Genomic DNA, 27,564 nt, shown 5'->3' with positions numbered 1-27,564 from the left:
TTCTATGGTCTCTTATGAATGTACCCGCAATGCACGTCAGATGAGTGCTGGATGTAAACATCTTTCTTCACTAAAATAAAACTCTTGTTACATTACAAATCAGTATCTTTTGATTTGTAAAAACTAAAAAAAGTTAGACTCTTATACACATGGGCAATCTGGAAAGTTTTTTTTTTTTTTTTAATAATTGTTCAGAATTCATATTAGTGCCAGAAGGTAATGCCAACAAGGTCGGTTGTCATATCTTTGCGGACTGAGGTCGTTTTACATGCAGATAGGGTCATATACTGTTTGTTTTGTTTCTTTTCCTCGAAGCACTTTGTGCACTTCAGTTGACTCAATGCTTTTTTGTTACATTTTGGAATGCACCACAAAGGGGTAGGAGGGCTGGAGTTTGCTTTTACTTTAGCAGAATCTGATGGACTAGAGGTTTAAAGAAAACCTTTGCATTGCGTCAAAAACCCCAAAAGTAAATGACAAGACCACACAAAATGGAAGCAGCATCTTAGCTCAGCACAGCCAGTGAAGAACTCCATTTACTGCGTCGTTCTTTAAAGTGAAATGTTAACTTGACAAACAATTGTCCTAAACAAGTGGATATTCTCAGATCACTGTGTTCTGTCAGTCCAGATCAATTCAACCAATTCAATTGTAAATATAGCTCTTTAAAAGCCAACAAACGTTTCCATATCGACAAGCACACTTTTGTTATTTATAGCAGTGGAAACAAATACTTCAAACAACCATAATGGCCAGAGGGGTAGTGGACTACCAGCTGAATGAGAGCCTTTTATTCAAGTGCGATTGTCTCTCTGCGAGGTGTCGGATCTGGTCAGTAACTGTTGGTTCCGGTTCAGATCCAGATGATTAATCTGTACCTTTTGAGTTCCAGTTCATCTGAAGTGGCCTGATCGGCTAGGGGCAGGGGTGAGCATCATGCAACAGCGCAGAGAAAAATGGCTTATCTTGAAAGAGCACTGTGCACTTTCCACACAGCTGTAGGCTCCTTCCTCCTGATTACCCAGTCCCTCTCCTTTGTGGATGAAAAGGGCAGCTCTGTGAAAGGCCAAAGCTGAGCAACCACCCCCAGGATGCCAGCGCCTGTCCAGTCCAATGAACAAGGTTGTCCTCCCGTGAGCTGCAGTCTGGGCCCAAAACTGGATCATCTCAGCTTCCTCGCAAATCATTTCACCGACACCAGCACATGCTTTTGTGACAGTGAGTAAAGAAGGTGTAACAGCAGGGGGGGGGCACTCACAGACACCCTGCTTACTTCCATTAGCAGAGTGTGTGAAGGAAAGAAAAGTTGGAAAATTTCCTCACAGAATTGAGACACGGTGACAAAACTCTGACTAACAGTTTCTTCATAGCTGACTCACTTTCTCTGAGGAGTATTCACAAGACTGTCGTAAAGTCGGTGCTGTACCAGTGGAAAATAAGATTCAAGAAAAAGCTGCTGGTCGGGGGCATTTCTGTATTTGCCAGAGCAGCATTTACTGTGGTTTGGAGTTGCAGACGTTGGAATCAAAAACTCACGTTATGTCTGTTCGCTGGTAGCATCCCTGCAACAAACAAGCAATAAGGTCCCCAAGAAAGTCCAAGTCCTGCTCCGAGATGGCGCTCTCCAACTCCTGGTGAGAGAAACACACATCAAACATTAGTTTCATAATATCCTGTGATATATTTCTGCATTAAAAACAACAATAAAAATATGTAGGAAAAGCTATTCTTTGTTGTGGTTTACAACGATGATGTCATGAATCCTGGGAGCAACTAAATACACAAAATTCTACGAATCATTGTTCAACTGGCAAGTGAAAAAAGTGGGAGGGATGCTGTGCAAGTCTGATTGGCCGCTAGTCAGGAAGTGGAACCGGAGTTCAAGTTCACTAGTGACCCCTCTGCTGCCTGGCATTGTGTTACAGCCATTGAGGTTTTATGAAGCAGCAGAGTCTGAAACTAGCAAGGAGAAACGACAAGCAGCAGGTGGCTGGAACCACAACACAGCCACGCTCCCCCTCCTCTCCTACGCTGACCGACTTATAAGCCCAGCTCCTCACAAAGCTTGCAGCGAAGCCCCAAGGCTCTGGAAAAGAGCAGGCCGGAGGGAGGAAACCACGGCGATGGTATAAATGCAAATGCAGAATGCTTCATCAGCCAAGTGTCCATTTAACATAAAGCCCCTCATTTGCAGGATGCTAAGCAGCCTCTTTTTGGATGAAGTCAATGGAGCTCAACCTTCATACAAGAGAAGGGGATGACCACTCCTTCTGCCTTCAGGGCCATGCGGTTCACCCAAAATTGATCCAAATCTTGTGCCGCGCCAAACTGATAGTTTCCTTCAACAGTCAAAGCAACAGCCGAACAACCTGTAGCAGATGGTCTCAAGGACAAACCACCTCTTCATCCTCTCACTTGTACATCATAACTGAACAAAGCCAGATAGGTCACCAAAGGTCAAGGTTCACCTTCCTGCAGTAGAGAAGGCAAGCAAATAAAATGGAACATAGGAAGCAAGAGGTGGGAGGCATGAAGGCCAAAATGAAGAGGGTGAGGTACATTTTGCGAAATGGTCAAATAAAACACGAATGGACAACCTCATTAACTCAAGAAGAGCTCCGTCCAATCTGGACAGGAAAAACACCTGAATGACTTGACTTCAAAGTCACGCTAAAATAAGGAATAATTGGAGACCAGACATTGCCATAGGGCTGATGAGTCAGACTCCATGACCAACGCATGACTCACATAAAGAATCTTGGATTATTAGAGCCGCTTGCAAGATTATGGGCGATCAGCATTCATTTCATTGTTCGCCGCTTACTCTGACGGTGTGTGTGACGCTACTTCACATTTGGCAAGGGGAGGGAGGAGTGTTCGCTCATAAGGCGCCGTCCACACGTAGACAAAGACTCATATGTTTGTTTAACCAAACCGCCACATTTTGATTACGACAATGCCTTTCTAGTCTTTTGACCCAAAAGTTGTCACTTCACAACAATGGCAGACAACACAGAAGTGCTTAATCGGCAACAGTTTTAAGGCTTACTGAACCACTAAATCTTCCATTTTTTTCTATATTGTGAATCACGTACAATATAAGGTGCTGTGCATAAAAGAAGAACACGCAATGCTGAAAGCAGACACAAACACATGATCTTTGCTAAAGTCTATTTTCTAAAACCAGAATGAGAACTTGAACCCACAAGGGTCATAAAGCCCCAAAACACGAGCACCACCTGTCCCCAGCCACTCTAGTGTGTTGGTCATCTGTGAACAGCGCTCAAAGCTTCTTCAGCAAATGCGCCATCTCTTTCGTTTGGTGCGACAATGTCATGCCACATACAGTTCTGGCATGTGTACTACATAGTTCAGAGACGTTTTCAGTGTTTCGGGTGCACACCTGAAATGGCTCCATTCTCACAGTCTCAAATAACGCAAAAAGAAGTTCTGCTTGTGCCCCTGAGAGCAAGACGGGTCTGATATGACAAGAGTCAAACTGAGCGCTCTTCAGAACATCCACTTGGTGGGTGCATTAGATACCACCTGGCTGTCATTGCACATGAACTCACCTGTTGCAAAGCCCCTCCCATCACACAATTTCATGACTGACAGAACATAGTACGGATAAAATCTGTTGCAATGGAAAGCAGAATACGCCCAATTTTTCGAAACATTGCTTTTATTTCCCTAAAACATTTGCGACTGTCATCGTTGCAGTCGGAGAACAAAAGCAAAACTAGTTACTAGAACAACAACAACAACACAATGCTCCATCGCTTGCTTTAACTGAAGGAACTACTTATCAAAGTATTTACTCGACTCACACTTCCTTGTGAGTTAACAGGATGAGAAGTGATACGACGCTACTCCATGACATTGTGTCAAGTTAAATTACCATAGCGCTATGATCCGGGCACATCACCTCATCAGAACGACTGTATGCACTACTACACACAAACCATTCCAAGGTACTATTAAAAGAAAATATACGGAGCGTCAGTAAAAGGAGCATGGACTCTTGTTTCAGACACGCTTCCACTCCCAGCGCTCTCCAAAGCAACAAGCAGGCCAGGGTGAGCCTGTCTATCAGTGGCCAAGTGCACTTTGATCACAGCTCCACAAAGCTGAGAGTGGAGGCCAGGAGGAGTGGACAGTTGTGCCCGACAAACAACAGTGAAGTGCCAAGCGGAACAGCCCCTGGATTAACACCGCACTGTTGCACCTTTGAATACCCACTCGGCATCTCAAATACTGGACAGAGGGGGAACTACCGCTGCGTGGCTGGCTGTTCCTCGGCCTTGACACGGCCTATCCGTCCGCAACCAACGGCCAACGTGATGAGGGACACGGCTGCAGCTGGCAGTAGCATTTGTCAGACAGTATAAAGAATAATCCAGCTGGAAATACGATTAAAACCTCTTTGACAGACGCACAGAACTCTGCCAACAATTTATTAGACAAACAAAAGTGAGCAGCACTTTGGCTCTTAAATATAAATCATTAATAGAGCATCAAGATAAGAGGGCTGGTAAGGTGATAAGCTCGGACTATTTTTAATCGAGCTAAGCTCCTGTATTTCTTCAACTTGTGCTTTAAAATGACAACCCAAGAGCAGAATGAAAGACAGGCGACACAAGTGAATTGAAAGGGTGTGCCGTTATCCCTCAACTCACAATTAGCAAGTCGTCTCAAAGGCTGTTACGTCCCTGACTCACCGCTGTACCTTCTTTGAAGCTCAATCACTTATTCCAACCCAACACTTCATTTTTCACCCCCCTTCACTTCAGCCCCCACATTAAGCCCCTCTCTTTGGCAGGTTGGTGACTCCAGTGGAGAACATTTGTCAGACTCGAGTCACACAGCCAAACCCAACAGCAACAACAAAAACAGGACGTTTCGGGGTTATATTTCACCAGTGTCATGGCGAGCACATGGGTTTTATTCGCTCATTTGACACTTATTTGTGTTTTGAAAATCTTGCGGAGCTGTGACTGCATAGGAAAAAGCAATAAACAGGACATTGTATTTCAGAATTGGGGAGCCATTTTGTGAATTAAAATGCATAGTTGTGGCCTCGGTGAATCTGTTCTCAGGGATGTGTAAAGACCTGCTATTGACAACTAGAGCCACTCGAGCCCAATCACTGTGTTTATGTGAACAGGCCCACATTAACATTTGTCAAATCCTTGCATTGCTATCTGATGGGGTCATCTAAAGTCAATCCATCATTCCCTGCCACTAATACTGGGTTGAAAACAGGTCAGCAACTGCAAACCACTTAATCTCAATTAGACGTTACTCCACCGAGAAAAAAAAGGTCTTTGCCAGACATTACTTTTTAATGCTGCGGAGAACTTATTTCATCCATTGAGACAGGCTCTGCTTGAGGTCTGTTGCTCCTGGTAGGTGAAAACTCCAGTAATTCGACTTATAAAAGGTATAAACTATTAAGTTTAGTCCTATGATCAAGAGCATTTACAAGTACTTCTACTTTAGTCCCCCAGATGCAGGAGGAACTAGCATATTCTATAGTCTTATCTAATGACTTATCTACCACTTAAGCAACATTTTCATACAAAATTCCATGTGTCTATATTGTCTATATGCCAAATTACATCAATGTTAAACACCAAACACAAACTTGAACAAAATGCCGAATAAGCCAAAATGCAAGATGGTTGCCTGTACGATGGTGGTAATAACAACCTTAAACTTAAAAAGTATTTTGAAATGCACCATCAAACCAACAAGCCCCCGCTGTGAATGAAGCAAGAACATATAATGGCTGCATTACCTGCAATGACACCTCATGACTTTTAGTAACTCTAGGTTAAGTGAGCCCCGATGAACAAAAGCTGTTGGGCCAATATTAACAGAAGATTGTGCTCTGGAAACAGACACCACCAAAAGGTCCACTGGGATCCAGCAGTAGTAGTCGGGAGACAACAGGGATAGCTGGGGGGAGGGACGGGTGAGGAAGGGGGCGCCTGATTGTTGTGTAAAAGTCTTACTCAGTTTCTCCTTTCTTATGCCATCCTCCCCCACCTCCAGCTCACACATGGGTCCTCCAGGAACCATCATCTGACAACACCCTCCACCCACCACCATCCTCCTGCCTCCTCACGATAAACACGCACACACAGCTATATTACCACAGGAAAACATCACACTCACATCCTCAGGATGTCCACGATCAGAGGAATGCTTGACAAATAAATAGAAGAAGTGACGCCTCTTGATTGAATTTTTAACCTCAAGAAAGTTCTGCAACCTCCACCTTCAGATTCATCCAAATCACATACATTATTTAACTTGTGGAAAATTGCAATCTGGACTTCTTAAAATTCTAAGCTGCAATATACTAGTGCTGTGTGAAGAAAACTACTTCTTAAAACGTAGCATGTGTACAACTGATGTCAATGAGTAAAAATGTTTGTATCTCATGACAGTGCTATTCAGTATAAACCAAAATGTATATACTTTTAACAATGAGCTGAAATACATTCATCGCCAGTAATCTGAAAAATGATACTGCCCAAGTATTTTTTTCAGGGGTAGCTGGACTGTTACCTAAAAACACATAAAACTGATAAACATGTCAACGTAAATGAGGCAAGAAAAGTCACCGTGTTACGTATCATTTGCCAGAAAGTCTTGTGGTAGAGCGAGACAATGAAGCACAGCAACGTGGCTTACGATGTAGAAGACAAATGTTACCTTTGACATAATTAACTAATGCAATAAGGATTCATTTTGGTCTGAAAAAACTTTAGTTGCCCAATTTTCAGTCTCATTTGGTCATTAGTGGGGCATGGGAAAACTGACAGATTTATTTAACAGTTTAGATAAATATTTTCCCAGAGTTAATTTTCACTTTGGAAGTGCGTCCCATAATAGGACAATTCATAAACACAAAATTCACTGGTAGCAGTTTCATGACAAGAGGTGGATCATGATCAATCATGTACACATCCCACAAACACTCATACGTTGAGCGTACGCAAACAACACTATTGACACACAAACTTTTCACGAGTTTGTGTGTTACGACATCACCAAATTGTGCCAAGCCTCGGGTCGTATTAAGGACTTAAATTTGTGTATTTTTGTAGCATCGCCTCCTCCAGCATCCAGAGGTAAATGTGGCTCCAGTGCCAACACCAACGCAGTCTGCCAGACTCTGCCCTACCTGCTCTCGCTCACACAGCGGCGTAAACGGCTTCACCACACAGTTCTCTGTACACATATAGTGATATTTAGTCGACTCGTTTGCATGAAGGCTGCACAGCAAACTCAGAATTAAAGTGCACAGAGGTGTATGTGAGAGTGACTCGCCAATCAACCACTCTCAAGACTTGGGCTCCAGGCCAAAACTGTTACCTCAACCAACAACAGATAAGTAGATAATGCCAGTCAGTGACACAAATAGGAAGCCTTTTTTATCCTTAGGACATTTTATTTTAGTGTCAATGTCAGGTCTCAAAGTGGAAAGAGAAATGTGGAATACAAGAAGCAGACATGGGTTGAAAATCACTCGAAAGACTGACTTTTCAAAGTGATAACAGTTTGATGAGAGCCCAACAATAACGGAGCAATATTGCATGTGTCTGCAATTTTCATGCCCCGTATATTGCATAATAACACAATTGTCAAGATCTTAAGACAATGACAAATATGTGAATGTACACACATATAACTGCATGATGTGAGATGAGCAGCTACTGACATGCTAGCAGCATGAACTCCTGATTTACTTCCATTTAAATGTTGTGATTCCACGGCAGTCACGTTGAAAACGTTTAGCGAAGGTCTGGGGTCGGCAATAAGTGGTAGGTCTTGTCACATCATGCCCTTTGATGAAAGCGTGTGTGTCAGAGCCGGAGTGTCCTCAAACAAGAGTCGAACAGCCCTTCGGCAATTAGCAATTAGTTAAGGCCACATAACAGCAGTGTTGTTACTTACAGTGCGACAGGTTCATGTCAGTGGTGAAACTAAGGACCTCAACAACTGATCGCTATATTCAAGTACTTTGGCCCCGTTGTACTAACGCATAATGTTTAAAAAAGCCTTACCAGTCTATAGCTATCCTTCATGATCCAAACGTGCAGCGGAGAGCATTTCAGAACACCCTTTTTAAACACTTGCAAATGACCAACATTTCCTTATAACCTGTGTTTGTGGGCAGAATAAAGGGAATCTAATCCAACCTAAACTCAGAGTCAACGACAGCTTGTATGAGATTGATGCATGGGATGGATGAGACACTTCATATGCGCTGGTGGTCAAGTTGACCACTCTGGCAGGCAAAAAGCTTCCATATCCTGTAAATTCTCAGGACGTCATGCATGCACTACATGGTGAAGACCTCCCCAATGTCTCCTGGGATGATGGCCACTCCTGAAAGTTCTTGTTCTGCTCTAACCCAAAGACAGATCGGGCTTTTTTTTTTTTGAGTCGTCGTCACATAGAAGTTGACGTTTAGTAAATAATATCATCTGGACAGGTGTGAATCAACAAAGCATTATCTCCCAGAGCCACTCAGATGGACATCCATGTTTTCTTGTTTGTCTTTCTATCCCCAACAACTTTCCTGGGGGTGGCGTTTTATTGGTCGGCTGGAAAACATCTAATAAACAGCCACAATCTTCATCCAATGATTCTACATCCTTTTGCTAATTTTATTAATGCCAAATAATTCTCTTGTACTTTTGTTTGCCAATTTTGCTTCAGGGTTTCGTAGAGTCACCACTGCACAAGACAAAAAGGTTCATCAAAACCTTTATACATAGACACATTTGCCCACAACCAGTTCTATATATTTGTATATTGTCCCTTACAAATTAAGAGTGATAACCACGTCTGCTACGTTTTAATTCTTTTGAGCAAACCTACAGCACATTTCTTCAATATAGCCTAGGAAGATCAGCAATTATGAAGACACATGATCCATGGTGGCAGTAATGTGACTTTCAGCTGCGAAAACGACATCACACGCTGCACTGCAAGTCTGGAGACAGAAAGTGGAAACCATGGGGAGCTCAACAATGGGCCGAGCTGCAACAAACCCCCGTGAACGTGCCCCTCTGACTCCCTTCTGTGCACACACTCCCAGTGTGCATCTATCTGATGCATGTACTGGTCCATTACTTGTCAATCAGAACTGGGGGAGGGGGCTTAGAGCCACCGACTCAGGCCCCCACCCTCACCGAGCATGCAAGATAGCTTGTTTAAAAACAAAAAGGTTATTGATTGATCAAGGGGTAATAACACAGAGTGACAACATTTTTTTCAAAGCGTAGAGTGAAAGGAAAAGTGTCAGAGGTTGATGTGTGTGTTGGTGTAATGGCAGCTGAGGTGACAGTGTGTGGAAGAGAGAGGTGGAAAGGGATATATAGGATGAGTGAACACTGCAGATCAGGGTTTCACTACATCATTGTTGTTGTGACAGATTCTTAAAATACCCTTGGAGAAGGGGGAAAAAATGGATCACATTTTGAGGAAATTGCCCCAAACATTTCACAATGATTTCACATGGACTGTGACTCATGTTTGCAACTGCAGACAAGTTTGTTGTTATTAGAGCAAAGCTTCTGTTCTTTGTTCTCACCCTCCTACTTCCATCTGCCATCAAAACAACAGACACAACAAGCAAGCAGACAGCTTGCACTCACTTATCAGCTCTAATAGGATGAATAAAAAAAAGATACACACAAGTCTATGAAAACACAGTGCCCCCCCCCCTCCCCTGAAATAGGCCAGCACCCAACAGAAGTGGGGAGCCTCCACCCGGCAGGGGAAGGAGAAAGAAAGAACCATCTGGGGTTTAGTCATGGTGATACCAGCGGGCAGGGGCTGAAAGAGGGGATGAGTGACAAGGGCTTGCTGATGGAATCAGGTGGTAGAGGAACTGAGGATGGTAAGTATGAAGTTAAATGTAAGAGAATGGGAAGTAGGAACAACAGTATCCGAAAAAAAATAGTTCTGATGTTAAGAAGAGTATTTAAATTGAGATCATGAATTAGCTAAAACTGCAATATGGACAGGTTTAAGTGATGACACACAAACAGCAGGCACTTGTGAGTGTGTGTTCCGCTTTCAAATAACTTGTGAAATGACTGAATCAACTTGACTACTCAACAATGAGTAGTGAATGACCATAACACAATTCGACATTATTAGTGGGGACAATCTTATTCTAGAGACATATCCGGCTTCAAAATCTCTCTCTTGTTTTGGATATTCCCCCAGAACGAAAAACATATCTTCATAATTACCTTCATTGACGGTTGCATTCTTAAACAACGGCCAAAACACTCTTGTGCAACGGGTGTGGCTCTATTGAGGATAATGGGGTTGATAGAATTTTTTGGTGCCAGGCCATAGGATGACTTTTGAATCATGACTCTAGTCTGTTACTAAGCACTCGACACAGGGAAGTACAGCGAGTCCTCGCAACTGCCACAGGGACTGCCAACTCTGCTGGGTACAATAGAAAACAATCTGGTTCTGCGAATCATGATTAAAGGAAGTGCTTCGCAAGTGCTTGCTAAAGGTTTGTCACAGTCAGAGCTGAACAGGAATATCAAGTAATGCCAGTATCAACACACAAAACAAATCTGCATAAATAACCTGGACTACTGTGTTCCATCTGTGTAAACAGTGTCGCTCATAAGCCCAAGATAAATAATCAACTTTATCTCATTATTTACAAACTGAAATAGTCGAGTATCTGATGAATCTGTTTGTACTTCCTTTTTCTGAAGTAAATGCTTTACACACACTTGACACATACTGAAACATCAAGGCCATAAAATGTTCTTTTGCTCTTTTAGATGAGACAAATAGCGTACAGCAAGTGAAAGGGAGACTGAAGGCACGACCACAGACTTGACCTCGGCTATGTTCACACTGCAGGTCAATTCAGATTTTTTTGCCCATATGTGACATGTATCTGATTTTTCTATATCAATGTGAACGTTATAATTACAATTTTTTCACATCTCTCTTTCATATGTGGATCTAAATCTGATATGTAGCTGATATGACTGCCGTATGAACGAACAGGACGCATCATTATCCAACCAACACATCATCAACGAGCGAGAGCGTAACACAAGGGCAGGCACTCAAAAATGTACATAAAAGTTATTCTCACCATGAAATTATGAATCCCGGCAGAAATACAACAAGGACTTTTTTAAGTTTATAAACAACCAGCTTTGTGGGATCAGCCTGTTTAACATAGATTGTCCTCTGGATGCCTTGTGTTCATGTAAGAAACACCTCTCTCTCTCTCTCTCTCTCTCTCTGAACGATTCCTCTGAAGTTCATCTCGACTGGCCCATGTCTCATTTGTATGATCTCTATATAGTTTATATTGTATATTTGACTACTTCCTTGGCTGTCTGTGAGGTCAAGTTTCAAGCGAAAGAGTCCTTGTGCAGGCAACTCTGTTGTTATGGCGACACTTCAGCGTGAGTTGCGTTGTAAGTCTCCATATTGCTTTTAGCTTTAGAATTTTACCAGGTCCATTTAGTTTTTCATCATCTGACCTCCAGCCTGAACAATCCTATGCACTCTACTTTGATGCGAAGAAAAGAGAAGCTCTGAAAACCATCTGACTAAAATGGAAGTGTTGTAGACCACCATCAGTGGAAACCAGGGATTTAACCTTATCCTTTAAACAAATATGTAGTGCATGTGCTGGCTCCAGCAGGACAACAACTCCAAAAATCGCCAGATGCTGAGACGTCATTGTGTCCTCAATTACACATGCAGGACACATTGGGGTGTTGGTCAGTTCACACGTACAAGTCGCATTTCATTACAAATGTGAAAACCTCGCAAAATAAATAAACAAATAAATGAGATTTCTCAAAAGCATTGTGCCCCACAATATGAACGCAGCCCTAAAAGAGAGACTACATCAGTAATGTGGCGAGGGATCAGTCATTGATGACTGAATGATGAGGCAATAGAAAGGAAACAGTTAAACCTGAGTCAGAGCAGCAAATAAGTGTGGGAAGTTCAATTGATGGATGGCTGATTTGAAGGAGGGACATGTCCATGCAACAGTGAAGTAGAGCCTAGCAAAAGCAGTTGCTGAGTTTAACCATTCATTTTTTTATCATTTTCCAGAAGCAGACGTTAATATCCACACGTACAATTTAAGATTAGCTGTTCCTTCATTTAACTAGCTTCCATAGATACTGACCACTGCAAATGAGAAACCCTGAAATGTTATATGTTAAATGTTATACAAAGATAAATGTATAAGTAGAAGTGCATTAATAAGAATTGTGAACAACAAAACAAAGCAAGAAAACTTCAAAAAAAAATTCAAACCCACTGAGCTCCATGGGGCAGGCAGCACACTGTCACAAGAGGCTGCACCACCAACCACACGTGCTAACACTAATATATTTTTTTGCTGATGTGCAATTCCAGCTTTCCACAAGAGAACGCCAGCCTGAAAGTTAGGGTATCTCAAGTAACAGTTTTTCCTTGGGCTGAAGAGAGCCTGAATTTACCACAGAGAGAGATGACAGAAAAGTTTTTTTTACTCCTGTAGGGGTTTGTATACCCAAAATACAACATGTTTTAGTTACAACCATGAACATGAATAACGTTTAGAAGTTAAAAATATGAGTAAAACAGAGCAAAAATGTCATAATAATAATGAATTGGAACACATTCCTCTGCTGTGAGCGTGAATTTAGTATACACTATATAATGATGATGCGGCAGCTACACACTTGACATATGAAGCCAATCCTAGTATGAGCATCACCTCAAATATGTCCAAATCAAAACATCAGCAATACTGTCGATGGTTCTATGAACACATAAAATGGCACAGGACCTTTTCTAAAATGGCGTCCTTGGATAGGCATCGATAGTAGTACTATATGGAGAGTAACTAGGGGCATGCCAAAAAAACTGATTCATAAAAAAATTGTCCGAAAAAGTACAATCACTTATGGACACACCAAGCAGTGAGCCCTTCAACTTGAGTCTACAAGAAAGGTCAGCAGTACAGGCACTTTACTCAGAAACCAAGACACACGAGTGATGGTGGAAAAACCCGGTAATGCCCGAGGTGCACATGCAGCACTGTGGCAGGAACACACAAGTGGTGTGATCATCTCTTGTACAGAAAAAAAAACTGCACTGCTGTCCCCAGCAACAGTCTTTGAACCAAGGATGTCTCCACGTAGGTCAAAATCTGTTGCTGTTCCATGCAAGCCAGGAGCCAGTACACACATCAGATGACTGAGGGCAAACATATTTATGAAAGCTTCGTAGACTACCTGGTTATCACTAGTATTCCATCCTTTGGTTTCACTTCCAAGTTTGACTTCCACTACTACTACTACTCCCAGTACTACTAATAAATAAATAAATAAAATGTTCCTTGTCTGTATTGCCATTGATAAACTATTATCAGAATTCATTATTTTCATTATTAGTGCCCAATATAGTGTCATGCAATATTATTACTTCTACTGTCGTTTCCTGTCTTGTAATAAGTTGACATGTTGATAACCTATAACCCATATATGAATGCTCTGTTGACACTTCATGGACCAGTGAGTGTGAAGGTGTCGCTCCAGAATGAATCATTCCGACATGGTGGTGAAAAAGTATTGCAGTACACACTCTACAAAAGACTACAAAACTACACCACTGTGAGAACTGTACTGGGGAGGGGGTGCAAAATGGAGATCAAAATCCGTACAGTTCTTTTAACAGGATGATAAACGGACACCGTCTGTGGAGAACAGCATACTTAATTCCCACTATTGACACCAACATAAGGACAGTCTGTCTTAAAGATATGATAGATTCAGATTCACTCAGTGTTCTTACAGCACTATGTGATGACACATATTGTAGTTGGACTAACTGGTTGGTGTTGATACTTGAATTTGCTCAGAAAAATGTAAAGTTCACAGTTGAAGATGGTGAATTAAGTTTCACTACTAGATTGCAGAAAAGTTGTTCAACCTCAGAAGAACTCAGGACTTGACTGGTCCTTAAAGTGGACATTGGCTGCTCCTCTTCCCAGGAGTACAGACGCACAAATACAAGATGCACTGCAGTCCTGGCTTGAATTTCTCCCTTGTTGTATGGTAGACTGCTCCCAAAGGCCCACGACACGTACCCTACGCATGGAAACCTTCCACTACCAACTCTAATGTACTGTACCAAGGAACTTCCACTTACATCCAGTCATACTTTGCTTCGCTGCAAGTAGTTTCTTCGTGAGGTGACAGTGAAACGTGTCATCTCCAGATCAATTAATGCAGGGATGTGTTTTTGGAAGCTTGCCTAGAGGACTTAGGGTGTAGTATGATAAATGGTCAACACCATAAAGCCAACACTCAGCTGGCTTCAAACTACAGCGGTATTATTTAAGTGGGTCATCAATTAATATGACTGGCAATATCTTCCCAGGTGAATACTGCAGAGCGTAGAGAAATAATACATAAAATAAGAATCACAAATGGGATGTGGTTAGTGTCACATCGCAGTTAGAGTCCGGGATTCGCTGGGAATTATTCAAGCAACTATTGTAGATGCAGCTGTACCACTAAGGTGCGATAGAAGCCAGCGTTATAAATGGAGCTTAGACTGGATATTTGAAGAGATATTTGGTTCATTTAGTAAACATCAAGTAGTTTTTCCTTTTGTTTTCAATAGCATGACATGTCGAATATGCTTTATAGAACACTCACAGTTTAACACAGTAGCACAACCAGAGGGATGAACAGGTGTTTCACTCCAGAATGAAATCAACCAACGCAAACAATTCACGACCAACAAAAGCCACTTCCGAAGACCTCACACTTAACCATAGCATGTTGTAAGTAGATTTAAAAACTAAAGCCAAGATGAGCAAACCTCTAACATAATATAACATAAACCATACACAATCACGCAAACATACCTTCTCTAATTTAACCTTTCTCCAGGACTGCTCAGTAAATCCTCTGAATTTCTGCGGAGACGATGCTAAAAACCAGCTTGTCCTGTTGCTGGTATTTGGCGTCAAGAATGACAAACAGCACCTCATTAGCCGAGGCCAAAGGTAAACTCCACAGAAAACAATTGTACAGTGCTTGTGGTAGTCAGTTTAACAAGAAAGGTACTTTCACTCTTATTATTTAATATGGTATATTTTTCTAATACTGCCACCAGTCAGGGCAACATTGAATCCTACAAAAGGCCTGCTGCTAAAGCATTCCAAGACTAGCAGTTTTAAAGCTGTGTAGCTCGAGCACCTGGAAACAACACAGCAAGTAAGCCATCTTAAAAGAAGCACCATGCAAAATTTAGGAGTTTTGCATTTAAATTTTAGACTAACTTTCAACTTACACAATTCAGTCTGAGCTTCATTGTTGTTCAGTCATGAGGCTGCAAAATGAGGCAACGCACATTTTCTAATATCTTAAAATAGACCAACCTCCAATGCAAACCATGGAAACATAAGGCAGAGTAATGTATACGACTTCTTCATACTGATGTATACAAACTACAAAAGGTTTACTTAAGCAATTATTTAAGGAAATTAGGGGCTACGTTTTGTAACAAAAAACAAAATACACATGAAAGGAGGATATGTGTAAAAAGAAAGTAGGACGACAAGCAGCAGTCATGTGACAACATTAACAATATGGCTCTTGTAAAAGTAAGGATAATAAGACGGTGACATAAATCTTAGATAGCTCCCCCTTTGAAACATACCATTCAATAATTTAATGTTCAGATGACCCAAAATGATAATATTAACCATAAATCGATGACGCCAACAGCTCAGCTGCTTTTGACTTTAAATGAAAACTACATATTATCACTGCAGTGACTGCCGACCAGAAGGTTAAGCACCAGCACCATGAGTTATGGCCCCCAACACTCGCGTGAGAGACTGAGGTGTCATACTATAAATGTAATACATCACTCAACATTCTCTTTAAAAGGGAGGGATTGGAGGGTTCCACTAGAGCAATATACTTTCATCGTCTATGCTGCTATGACTTTACTACTGATGGAATTGATGATCATGGGTTCAGGATAAATTCTGACATCAAGGCTGTCAAAGATAAAACCCACTCATGTGACTTCACTGACAAGTGGTCCCCACCTGGCTTCACACGTTCGATAACAAAGCAGTGCAGCGTTTGTTTCGTACATGAAGGGGGTGGGGATGGATGAGACACCCACAATTGATGACCACGCTCCTATCTTGAGTCAGTCCCCGTCACATGCAGTTCACCAAAAACAACCAGGAAGAAGATGTGTGACTAAAACCGAGCGATTCGTCTGCATGGAATACGTTATCTAACAAAGTTCGATCAGAGTGTGAAAGTTCGTCTACGCTTTATCGGCACATTTGTCGTTTAAAATTATTTCTGCGATATGAAATTAAGTTTTGTTGACGTGGTCGATGTGTCAAACCACGACTCTCCGTTGTGACTTCACGCAGGACTTTGGGGAACAATGCATCGCATCTGCGTCCCTTTGGCGACCCAAGCCAGATGGCTTCCGAATACGAGACAATAAACTCGAGACTGGAAGCCCTGAACTTAAATAAAAACTCGAGTAATTGACGGAAACATCAGCAACGAGGGCCAAACAGTAAACAAAAGAACAAAGATCCTAGAACTAACATGGGTTTTAACAAGATAAATAGTAATGTCCTGACTGTAAACACGGATCAAAGGTTTGCTGTTATTTTCCAAAAGACTAACATCAACTGTAACACTTGTAACATGAAATCGAAATTTAACTGGCTTTGTCATTCAGTAATGTTGCTAATGTAACGCTTTAAGAGTGACTTTCCACCATTCGGTTGTGTAGCAACATGTACGCTACTCCATACGCTGCGTGTGACGTCAACATCAACAGCTATATAACATGACGTGTGTAACATATAGGGTTTTTTACTCGACACAATTACGCCTGGTGTGTTTGATATTCGCAGAGATGAACGTCAGTGATGCAATTCTCTAATGATTTCCTTAGCACGGTTAACGGCAGACAAGAACAGGAATACACAGGCTAAGCTGGTTAACGACGGAACTCAAGACTATATTGACTCTAAACACACACAAAGTTGACACAAACAACTTCTGTTTTTTGTCGCAGATGGGGCTGGTGCTAGTGAATTTATTTAAAAGTGTCATTTACCTCTATTTCAAAGTCAGGAAGACGGAACGCTGTCCTGAAGAGCGAGCAGAAGTGGGCTATGGCGGGGACTTCCCACCAAGACTGGACCTCTACCACAGAAACTCTACATCCCTGGGACATTTTCGGATAGTTGGGATGGTTTGACGTTTGTTTCTCACATGAGCAAGTATTCCCTTGGCGTCAGATGGTATCCGTGTGGAGTTAAACACAGTTTAAAGACACGAGAAAAGTTTCCAGTTTCCGGCAGACTGTTGCCATCGCGACTCGGCGCTACAATCTGTTTCAATCAGTCTCACCGGAGCTGAACAGATGGGTAGGAATGTTCCATTCGCTCAACCGAGAGGGGGAGTCGGATAATTCGATCTGGTCGAAAACATTAAATCCTGCCCAAAATCCAATTGACAAATTTCTCCCCTCATTTCTTAAACACTCCGCGTGCAATCACATTCACAAACTGTTGGATTTATTTGAAACTGGCAGCTATAAAACAACTTCCCTAGAAGCAAGCGACCGCGTTAATGGTTCGGTCTACGTTTAAAGGGAATAAAAGAAACTGATTAAAGGCAAAATAGCGGAACAAAAAGCAGCAGCGAATTTGAATGCCGTCTAACTGAAAGAAACGAACCCCAATAATGAGTTGACACGTGGAACTGAATTTATTTCACCTCGTAATCGCAAAGTCCACGTACTTGTTCTAACCTGACCTTCAGCGTAATCTCGTAACACGAGTCAGCTGATCACTGACGCACAGTAACGCGCTAGGTACGGTTGAAATTGTAAACAACAGTGCGTATTATGTTGCGCTGTAGCTCATCCTAGCGATGGGAATGAAAACTGCAAGCTGCAGCTCAGGAGTGGAGCCATTAGATTGAAAATAAATGTAAAATGTAAATTTATTGGAAGACAATACTTTAGAATTTTTTAAAATGTAAACATTTGCCATTTTCTTCTTGTGATACAGAGTCATAATTAATAGTGGTCATTTAGGTGCCAATCCATTCACTGAATTTCTCCCTCTGTTAAACAGCGTCTAAACAGGCTGACAGCAGACAGAAAGGAGAAACCGGCCTGGACCCTTCTGCGGTCTGTTGCAGGCCCATCAAACAGTAAGAACCCTGGTCATATTTTCATTCAGGCAGGTTTTGTCTTGTACCAAATTGAGTTGGGGCTGTTTTGGGACTCTAAGAGGTTCTGTACAGGTTTTTAACAGGACCACAGTTGATGAAGTGAAAGATAAGAAGAGAATATATAGGTTAAAGAAATAATATGTCAGTCGAGTGGACAGTTTTAGGTGGTGAGTGACAAATTTTAGGACATGCCGGGTCCAGATAATGCATGTGACAGTAATTTTACACTGACAACATAACATTTTCATAACATTTTGAATGATGTATAATTCAGTTGTCCACGATTGACTGGCCACTGTCCAGGGTGTCCCCCTCCTCTTGCCTGAAGGAGCTGAGCCTGGTGGCAGTGTGATCCCGTTGAGGGAATAAACAAAAGCCATTTATTTATCAAAAGCCAGATATTTTTTGCATAAAGCACAACCAAAAATACTTATATTATAATACTCAAATACGTATCATGCAGCCTCTAGTCTGAATCTCTTTTGAGCTACATTAATACTAAACTACTGTGGATGTATGTAATGTAAAATGTAATGTATAATGTGGACCAAATGTTCAAGATAAGATACATTTAAGTAACTGCTTTACTAATAGTCTTGTTTACACTGAAATGGCTGTAATGTTGTGAAATCATGACAACCCCGACACATTAACCCAGAAAAATGGACGACAGAAAAGGTTAGAAATAATCAGTAGGGCACATTTGCTCTTCACTTACTCCTTCTCTTACAAACACATCTCATATGTTGAATAATACATGTTTTCAGGGGGGAAAATTAGATCATAATACATCTTTATTTTATTTTTTATTAATATTGCCTCCAACAAGGTCATGACCTCATTGACTAGATTGCAGGGAGTTCATTAGCCAAAAAAGAAGTATTCACCAGTCCCCATTTTGTCGAATGTGTTTTCAGTTAGACATACCAGAAGTATGTATTTGTCATGTCGCTATCAATGTCATCATGCTTCTCTCCCAATGTGACTCTGACCCAGAACTATCGCTGGCTTTTTTAATATCAGTGCCCATATGACTGATAAAACTGCCAAAAAAGAATACCAAACAAACTGTATAATTGAATGTATGTGCAGAGTGATTTAATTTCCAGGGCAAATTGAAAGATATTTACAGTGCTATCTACAGATTTTCATTTTTGATTTTCAAGAAAAAAAAAGAATGAATACATTTATGCTTCTCAGATCAAACCCCTTTACCATCCTGGTAACAACTATACTGTATTTTGCACACAATGAAGGACACATATGGGAAACTGAGGAATAAATGAACATAATTATAGCTATGGTTTTTCCCATTAGGATGAGTCAATACATCAATCAATGCCTCGGAAATAAATACCCTCAGGGTGATTGGCGGTTGCTATGGCAGTCACATGGTCTATTGTGGATGATTTTTTTTTTTTCAATATAAGTGTCATTGTTAATCCGCACAACAGTAAAAGACTGTTGTCTGGTTGTAATTGTGGGTCTGTGAACCCCTGTGTTTGTATTCAGTGTGTCTCTGTGTTATGTAACAGTGGTGCTATTGAAATAGAGGCTGCGTAGAAGCACACATTCTGAGAGCAACTTTTACTCCCTAAATTGTGCTGTAGCAGCTGCACACGTTTATAACCTTGCGGTATTACTAGGTGAGACGTATACATGAGTTTATGCCGATGAGCTGATGAGACCTTGTCACACACAGTGTCACCACAGGAGGGAGGGACTTAGCCTGGCGCACAATACTGGTGTTTGTGCAACGGCCCCTGAGTGGCTGCTGGCTCTCTCAGATTGCTCTCGCCTGACTACCATCGCTGCTCACATTGTTGAGGTGAATGCAGAGTGGACTGCATGACCCATCCGGTGAGATGCTCCAAATGAGGTAAGATCAGAATGGTTTAAATGTATCTGATCTGTGTGAGCTGCTGTTTCTCTGTGAGGTTGTCGGGGGTTGCGGTGCCTCTGTGAGTGTTTTGGCAGGGCCCACTTGTGTGTGTATGCAAGTGTGTGAATGAAGCCAAGCTGAAAGAAAGTTTCACAGAAAGAGGCTCAGGGAAAGGCATGTGCAGAATGTGACGGGACAAAACCGTTATGGAATATCTCGGGTTATTAATGAACACGAGTGTGTGTTGGAGAGTGACAGGTGGAATCAGAAGTTTCCCACCATGACATGAGTGAGGATAGACTGGAGGTTTAGGCTGGTAAAAATAGAGACAGCATGCAGGTGGAGGGATTAAGTGAGAGATTAATTAGGGAGTTGAGGGAAGAGGAAGTGGGAAGAGGAAAACAGAGAATAAAGACTGTACTACCACTCATGTAGAGATCTGGCTGACCTTCATCTTGTTTCATCTGTAATCCAAACTGTAATCTATTGTACTGGATCACAATAGAAGAGGTGAATTACACTCCACTTTAATCCCAGCCGACTTTCTTCTATGTGTTTCTTACAAAAATGAAGGTCTCTCACGTTGTGTTTCTTCTAAGTTGACGACGTCTTATCTTATTTGACTGTGGATTAGGAGGGATTAATATGTTCCAATCATGTGCACCATTGACAAGAGTGCTCTTTACACTGTGGATTATCAGTGTCCATGATCATTATGCAAGATTGTAATATAAATGCATGTATGATAAGCACAACATTAATAATTGATTCTATTTTCTTGGGGCTGTCAAATTTAAATCTCAATAAATCACACCAAAAACTTAGTTAACTCTATCTTATTAATTATTATTAATGTGCCATTAATCACACATTTTGTATCTTAATGTAGGAAGATGTTATCGACACCATAGTGGCCATTAATGCTTTCCCCACACAAACATTTGTTAACCACAACAATGCAACATACTGTCAAGAACCCTGCAATAAGAAATAAATCTGTCCCTAGAACAAGTGAAGTGACTTAAGATCACATTGCCTTGTCTTGTCTAGATCAAGATATTTTGACTCAAAATAAGGCTCAAAACAAACTTGGTATAAGTTCTTTAAAATTACTTCAAGAGGCACTGATATTATATTATATTATATTATATTATATTCCATTCCATTATATTATATTATATTATATTATATTATATTATATTATATTATATTATATTATATTATATTATATTATATTATATTATATTATATTATATTATATTATATTATATAGCATTTTTTAAATATCATGCGCACAAATATATCAGATGGAAGTTAGGCGTGTTTGACTTTGATATAAATTGATAATAAATACAACTTTTATGTGAATTAGTTGGTTGAATTTAATCCTAGAATCAAAATGTATGTGCACAGTGGCCATTTTCACTCTGTTTTTGTGTCCCTCCAGGTGACAGGTGATACATTGCTCTGTAATATTGAGCATAGCAGCAAGACTGGACTGAAGAGTTAGCATCGCAGGTTTTGGCAACAGAGAAAAGGGCAGTCACCCAATGTACCAGGAGTAAAAAGAAGACGTGCAAATGTTGACACATCTAAGCACTAGAGTTTAATTTGTGGTGTGAGTGGGACACTGAGGATTCATCTGAGGGACAAGTGTGGGCTTCGAGCGTCAGTGTGGGAGGAGAGAAGAAGAGGTGGACGCAGGTGGAGGTCAAGAAAAGAGAGCGTGGGCCTAGAGCCCAAACACTAACAGCATGGCTGAGACGAAAGTAAGGTAAGAGCCTCTAACTCTTATAGCATCATGTTTTTACTACTGCTAACAACTGACACAACAACAAAAAAGTTACCTTGTATATGGAATTGAAACATCAAAAATTAAAATTAAGTAGATAAAATTTTGTACCTTATCGATAGAGCAAGTAATCGGGCGATCATCTGTTGCTTTTTTTGCAGTACAGTGCATTTTTATAAAATAGATCAAGTGAGTAGGTTTAACGAGTGGCACTATTCATCATGGCCAGTTGGAATGAATTTGAACTGGATCAAAAACTTCATGGATCTTGACTATAAATCCAAGATTCAGGTGAGATTACTTCGCATCCTACATTATTGATATTTTCTTGTGGTCTGGTTTAAATGGACAGAATCATTATGTGCCACTGAATTCACCTAGTGATTGTAGCATACTGTACACCCTCCCTCCATTTACCCTGTGCAGCTCTTGTAGGAGTCTTGTTGCACATTAGCACAGCACTGGGGAGGACATTTTAATGTGAAGATGAAGCAAACGTCAGCTCATTGCAGCAGAACACATTCTTCATTTGATCTAGTCCTGTTGCTGTCATTCAGGTCGCCTTTGAGCCTGCGTTTGGTTCACAGCTTTCTCTCCTGTTCTGTGAAGTATTTGATCAATTTAGACCATGAAATTTCATTTTTAGAACGCCATGATTTACATGTGAGATTTACCACTCGTATGGATGAGTGTTGATTTTATAAATTGGTCAAGCTGCTGCTCGTGTCCCTGCTGAAACAAAATCTCAGTTCGCCTGCTTTGTTTGCATCTTGGTTCCTGATCAGATGTGTCATTTGCATGCCCTGTGTTTGTGTGCGTTTGTGTGCCGTGGTCTCTGCTGATCCCTCTCGCAGCCTCCCAGCTAAGCTGATTAATGGGGGCGTGGCCGGGCTGGTTGGTGTGACATGTGTATTTCCTATTGATCTGGCCAAGACCCGCCTACAGAACCAGCAAGGCGTCCAAGTCTACAAGGGAATGTGAGTAGGGCTCTCTTGTGCCACTTCAAAATAAGGAGTCAAAGGTGGAAAATGAGGCCCGAGATTGTTCAGAAGATGCAGCGCTACAACATTCATGAACAAATGGTTCACCTTCTAAACAATTCAGGAAATGATTATTTAAAAACAGTTTCCTGATCACAGAAGGTCAAATATATTTAATTAAAATGTATCATTATTAATTTTTCCAGCATTTAAAACAACAAATACATCTTTTCAGATAATATTTTACATTCATACATTGTGTGTCATTTAAATGTTGACTGTATTCTACTTCTTGGACAGAGCGCCTTATTGATGCATTGATACACCATTTAAAAAAAGGCACTGTTGCATGTCTGTTTCAAAAATAGCACTGAATCAGGAAGGAGTGGACTGATTTAAATTCTAACCATCCTCAATTGTTGTCCTTCAGGATGGACTGTTTGGCAAAGACAGTACGCTCAGAAGGCTATTTTGGATGCTACAGAGGTATTCTGTGAATTTCTTAAACCCTCTACTGACTCTGTCACACTATAGATAGGCAAAACACTTGGGATAATGACGATTGTAAAGTTAATCTCCACCCACACACCTGCCTAATTTTAGCCTTGTATTTCTTATTAGTCTAGTGGTCATTAACCAAAGCTGCTTAAATTTACATTCACGATTGTTTGCAGGCGCAGCAGTGAACCTGACGCTTGTCACTCCAGAAAAAGCCATCAAACTGGCCGCCAATGATGTTTTCAGACAGAAGCTCTCAAAGGACGGGTAAATAATAATTGTTTGGGATTGAATATGTACAAAAAATGTGTTCAGAGGAAATGGTATTTAAAATATTTATTAAAAATTTGACATTCTGACAAACCACATGAGGACTGAAGGGTCAAAGTCAAAGCTACGTTTATTAGGATTCTCCTTGACAAATATTGAATCCAATGATGAGTGTTATTATATTTGTTCTGTCACCTGTCACCAGTCGCTTGCCCCTCTGGGGAGAGGTTCTGGCCGGGTGTGGAGCTGGCACCTGTCAGGTGGTAGTTACCTCTCCCATGGAGATGCTCAAGATCCAGCTACAGGATGCGGGAAGACTCGGTGAGAACATCACTAATGTAGTGTACCGAATGACATGTTTTCATATATCAAACGGGCTGTTTTTAAGAGTAACTGTGAACCTAAATTCCACTGAAAGTGATACTGTGTGTGTTTTCAGCAGCTGCTAAGAGATCGGTGCCAAATCCAGCTCAGGCAGCCGCTCCTGGTCCAGCTCCATCCCTCGTGGCACCCACCCCAGCCCGGCCCACACCCCCTCTGCGGCCATCAGCCACCAGAATCACCGTGGAGCTGCTGAAGACTCGAGGGCTGGCAGGTCTCTATAGAGGGGCAGGAGCCACTTTACTGAGGTCAAGCACAACAACGAAAACACAAACTGAGTTTAAAGCCGCTCTCATTTTGATTCATCTCATCCTTTTGTCAGCGGATTTCACATTACATAACTGTGACCATTGTATTTCCAGACAGCTCTGCTAATCAAGTGTGATCAATACACTCCTGCAGCCATGTCTGGCTACTGTTTTTTTTTCCTGACTTTTCGCTTCATGTCAAGATTCACGTGTAACATAGTTCTATCCCGAATGGAGGTAGAAACCTGACATTTATGTGGCCATTCAATTGAACTGACGTTTCAAATGATCATTGCTTGTCGCTTTACTCACGTCTCACGAGGCACAAACAAGACATTTAAAGCACAAATATCACGTCACTTCCATTAAACATATACAAAAAGCTGGCTCCATGTCCATGTGTCGGCTAAGTCCATTAACTCTACAGGTAAACATTTGCTTTGTGGAATGCTACTATTAGCATTGCTCAAGGGATTAGCTCAGGCGCTAACAGGCTAGCACACTCACATATCAACCTGACCTTAACTCGACATCAACAACTGAATTGATAGGAGGCATTTTTCACCACACAACAACAGCTAAGGGAGTTTAATTTTATTGTTTCTAAATAAAATAGAAAATATGAATGAAGTATTTCAATTCTATGCACGTTTTATTAATGTATCATTTATCAATTAAATTGTAATGATGTTTTTTTAGGCTGTTGGATAGATGATATTTATTATATTATCTGCATTTCTTTATTTGCCTTTGTGTACCTGATGATTGTAAAAATGATCTCAAATTACCTCAACAACATGTTGAATTAAGCAGTTTGGTATTTAGATCTGCCTCCATGTGTGTACTTCAGTGTTAACCGCGGTTTTAAAAAATCTGTTGCAGGGATGTTCCTTTTTCAATGATCTACTTCCCCCTGTTTGCAAACCTCAACGCCCTGGGCAGGGACACTTCAGGAAGCCCAGGTGATGTGCAGGCACGGGCACCTTTCTGGCAGTCATTTGTATCAGGCTGCGCTGCAGGGTCGATAGCAGCAGTGGCTGTCACACCGCTCGATGGTGAGTACACGAAGATAGCGTTTAGAAATATTTAATTCTCACAATGTACCTTGTCAAGTAAACGTACAAATCCTTAAGCCTTTATTTGTACAGAGGCCTGTACCTTTGCAATCACCTTGTATGTTTACGCTGTTTATTGTTCACGTAGAGCAGAGGTGGGCGATTAAATCCTTCCTTAATTCCTAACGCACCACATTAGAAACTGTGACTAGTGGCCATCATCAAAGGATAGACAGCTACAAAACAACTACAACAACTACAAAACATGATGGAAAAATATCCAAAATATATTCTTAAGTAAGAAGGACAAAATGAACCTAAAAAGATTACATGTAAGTGAGGATATTAAGAAATGTAAATATGCCATGAAACCTATTGAAATGTTTCATTTTATATGCATTTAATTTGAATATAAATCAACATAACTATTGACCAGATGTTCAAGATAAAAAGGCAATGTTTTTATTAATTATTGAAATAATATTTCAAAATATGTTTGCAATATGTATTTTGAGGAACATGAAAACACACAAAAATGGCCAATGAAAAGAAGAAATTTTTAGTCTTAAAACAAGTTACTACTGAATTGGTGCTGGTTACAGAAAAATGACAACATATCAGTTCTAGTTTTAGTCTGACATCAAAAGGGCCACAAAAATACAGGCATCGGGCCGCATATGGTCCCTGGGCCACATTTCTTCTACAGTTAAACGACAACATGTTAAGCGTTCTCACTGAAAATATTCTTAGCATTAGAATTTATTGGGAAATGTTAAGTTAAAACACACTTAGATACATATAATGGTTTTGTATATATCAGCTAAAATGACTTTAACATGCTCTCTATTCCCCATTTAGTGATAAAAACAAGACTGCAGACATTGCAAAAAGGTGAAGGAGAGGACTCGTATAAAGGAATTGTTGACTGCGCAAGGTAGGGATATATCATTTAATGAATTCAGTATTCATGTTTATGAGCTTGCAATAATAAAGCGTATATTCTGCAGGAGAATCCTGAGACGGGAGGGTCCGTCAGCATTTCTTAAAGGTGCAACATGCCGTGCTTTCGTCATCGCTCCGCTTTTTGGCATAGCACAGGTGGTCTATTTCCTTGGGGTTGGGGAGATGGTCATTGGTTTGCTAGGGTAGCAAAGTTGGGCACCCTGGTGGCAATATCAAGCCCAATCTTACCACATCAAGGTGCCCTGACAAGAAATCTATGGACACTGAGTCACAATCTCCAATGAAGTTGGAGTAAAGTGGTGGGAATATTGGCTGACGTACGTATGGACACAAGTTTTACTCTAGTCGTGCTTCTCTAGGATGACGCTGTCACCAGGAGGGTAAAAGGGTTTCCAAGTCTTTGACTAATCCAAGGACAAGTTTCCACATGTGTTTTGGTTGTCACTGTATAACTGTATGTGCTACAGTGTGTCGCGCTGTAACTAGTCCAATTGTTTAGGGGAAGATAATATAACTCCTTCTCAAACACATTACAAATGACTGCAGCAAAAGATTTCCAACTGTGTTTATAAAAAGATAGTTGCAAAGATTTGGATGTTTGATGTGAATCACTGGCGAAGACGATTAGGTTGTACTGAGCCGCCCACTTTCCCCGTGAGGTCCAAATTGTAATCTAGGATTCCATCATTGGATTGAGAGGTGCTACTGCCACTGTCTCCTTAGGCATTAGACGGTGCTGCTGGTAATGCTATAATCCCTGTATTAGCGCAAGATACACCCTAACACACAGCTCACTTCCTGTCACAGATATGTCACCGACAGGAAGCCACTGCCTTGGAAGACTCTAAATTGTCACACATAACAATGTTACTGTCTTAGTTGGAAAAGTGCAATAAAAGCCTTATCATTGCTTGGATTATGATATATTAAGTCCTAAATGGGATTCAGAGCTCTTGACATACTGTTTTGTATTTTAGGTCAGATCATTATATTCGTAGACCCTGTAACTGTCAACGGGACCAAACTAAATATATATTTTTTACATTGTTCATGTTCATTATTCATGAGATTTGTATCATGTTGCTAGCGTAGCAATGCTTCTACATTTATTCATTGTAGTGTGGACCATAGCCTTTGTTTACATGGTGTAAATAAATATTCACAAAATGATGACT

The 27,564-nt window shown here is 40.9% G+C and overlaps 2 protein-coding genes across 4 annotated transcripts in view; one reads left to right on the top strand and one right to left on the bottom strand.

Moving 5' to 3' along the window:
* The window catches only part of LOC128770498 (chromatin remodeling regulator CECR2), a 28,968-nt gene extending 11,468 nt beyond the window's left edge, over positions 1 to 17,500 (bottom strand). Inside the window, exons 1-2 of the mRNA XM_053885029.1 lie at positions 17,194 to 17,500; positions 1,537 to 1,631 (exon numbers count right to left, since the gene is read on the bottom strand). Of these exons, the coding sequence (XP_053741004.1) occupies positions 1,537 to 1,631; positions 17,194 to 17,313 (215 nt within the window). The 5' untranslated portion in view covers positions 17,314 to 17,500. The remainder of the gene's footprint in view (positions 1 to 1,536; positions 1,632 to 17,193) is intronic.
* A 2,544-nt stretch (positions 17,501 to 20,044) lies between these two features.
* slc25a18 (solute carrier family 25 member 18) lies at positions 20,045 to 27,559 on the top strand. Of its 3 annotated transcripts, none has more exons than XM_053885048.1 (10): positions 20,045 to 20,199; positions 21,650 to 21,976; positions 22,849 to 22,971; positions 23,405 to 23,460; positions 23,649 to 23,739; positions 23,948 to 24,063; positions 24,185 to 24,371; positions 25,254 to 25,426; positions 26,285 to 26,360; positions 26,434 to 27,559. In XM_053885048.1, exons 2-10 carry the CDS (start codon positions 21,957 to 21,959, stop codon positions 26,573 to 26,575), a joined length of 984 nt encoding a protein of 327 aa, XP_053741023.1. In that variant the 5' UTR covers positions 20,045 to 20,199; positions 21,650 to 21,956; the 3' UTR covers positions 26,576 to 27,559. The 3 variants fall into 3 exon arrangements, with proteins under 3 accessions (XP_053741023.1, XP_053741022.1, XP_053741024.1); XM_053885047.1 differs by having other exon boundaries at positions 24,182 to 24,371; XM_053885049.1 differs by lacking the exon at positions 22,849 to 22,971 and having other exon boundaries at positions 24,182 to 24,371.
* Positions 27,560 to 27,564: the final 5 nt, after the last annotated feature.

This window comes from Synchiropus splendidus, chromosome 14, assembly GCF_027744825.2.
Source record: "Synchiropus splendidus isolate RoL2022-P1 chromosome 14, RoL_Sspl_1.0, whole genome shotgun sequence".
In the NCBI taxonomy this organism is placed as follows: Eukaryota; Metazoa; Chordata; class Actinopteri; order Syngnathiformes; family Callionymidae; genus Synchiropus; species Synchiropus splendidus.
Note: the sequence above shows the minus strand (reverse complement) of the source record. Positions and strands in the feature narration are given on the sequence as shown.

Coding starts and splice junctions, on each gene's coding strand:
- slc25a18 (XM_053885047.1), top strand. CDS start 21,957: ATGGCTGAGACGAAAGTAAG. Junction 22,972..23,404: donor GTCCAAGTCTACAAGGGAAT/GTGAGTAGGGCT, acceptor GTTGTCCTTCAG/GATGGACTGTTTGGCAAAGA. Junction 23,461..23,648: donor CTATTTTGGATGCTACAGAG/GTATTCTGTGAA, acceptor GATTGTTTGCAG/GCGCAGCAGTGAACCTGACG.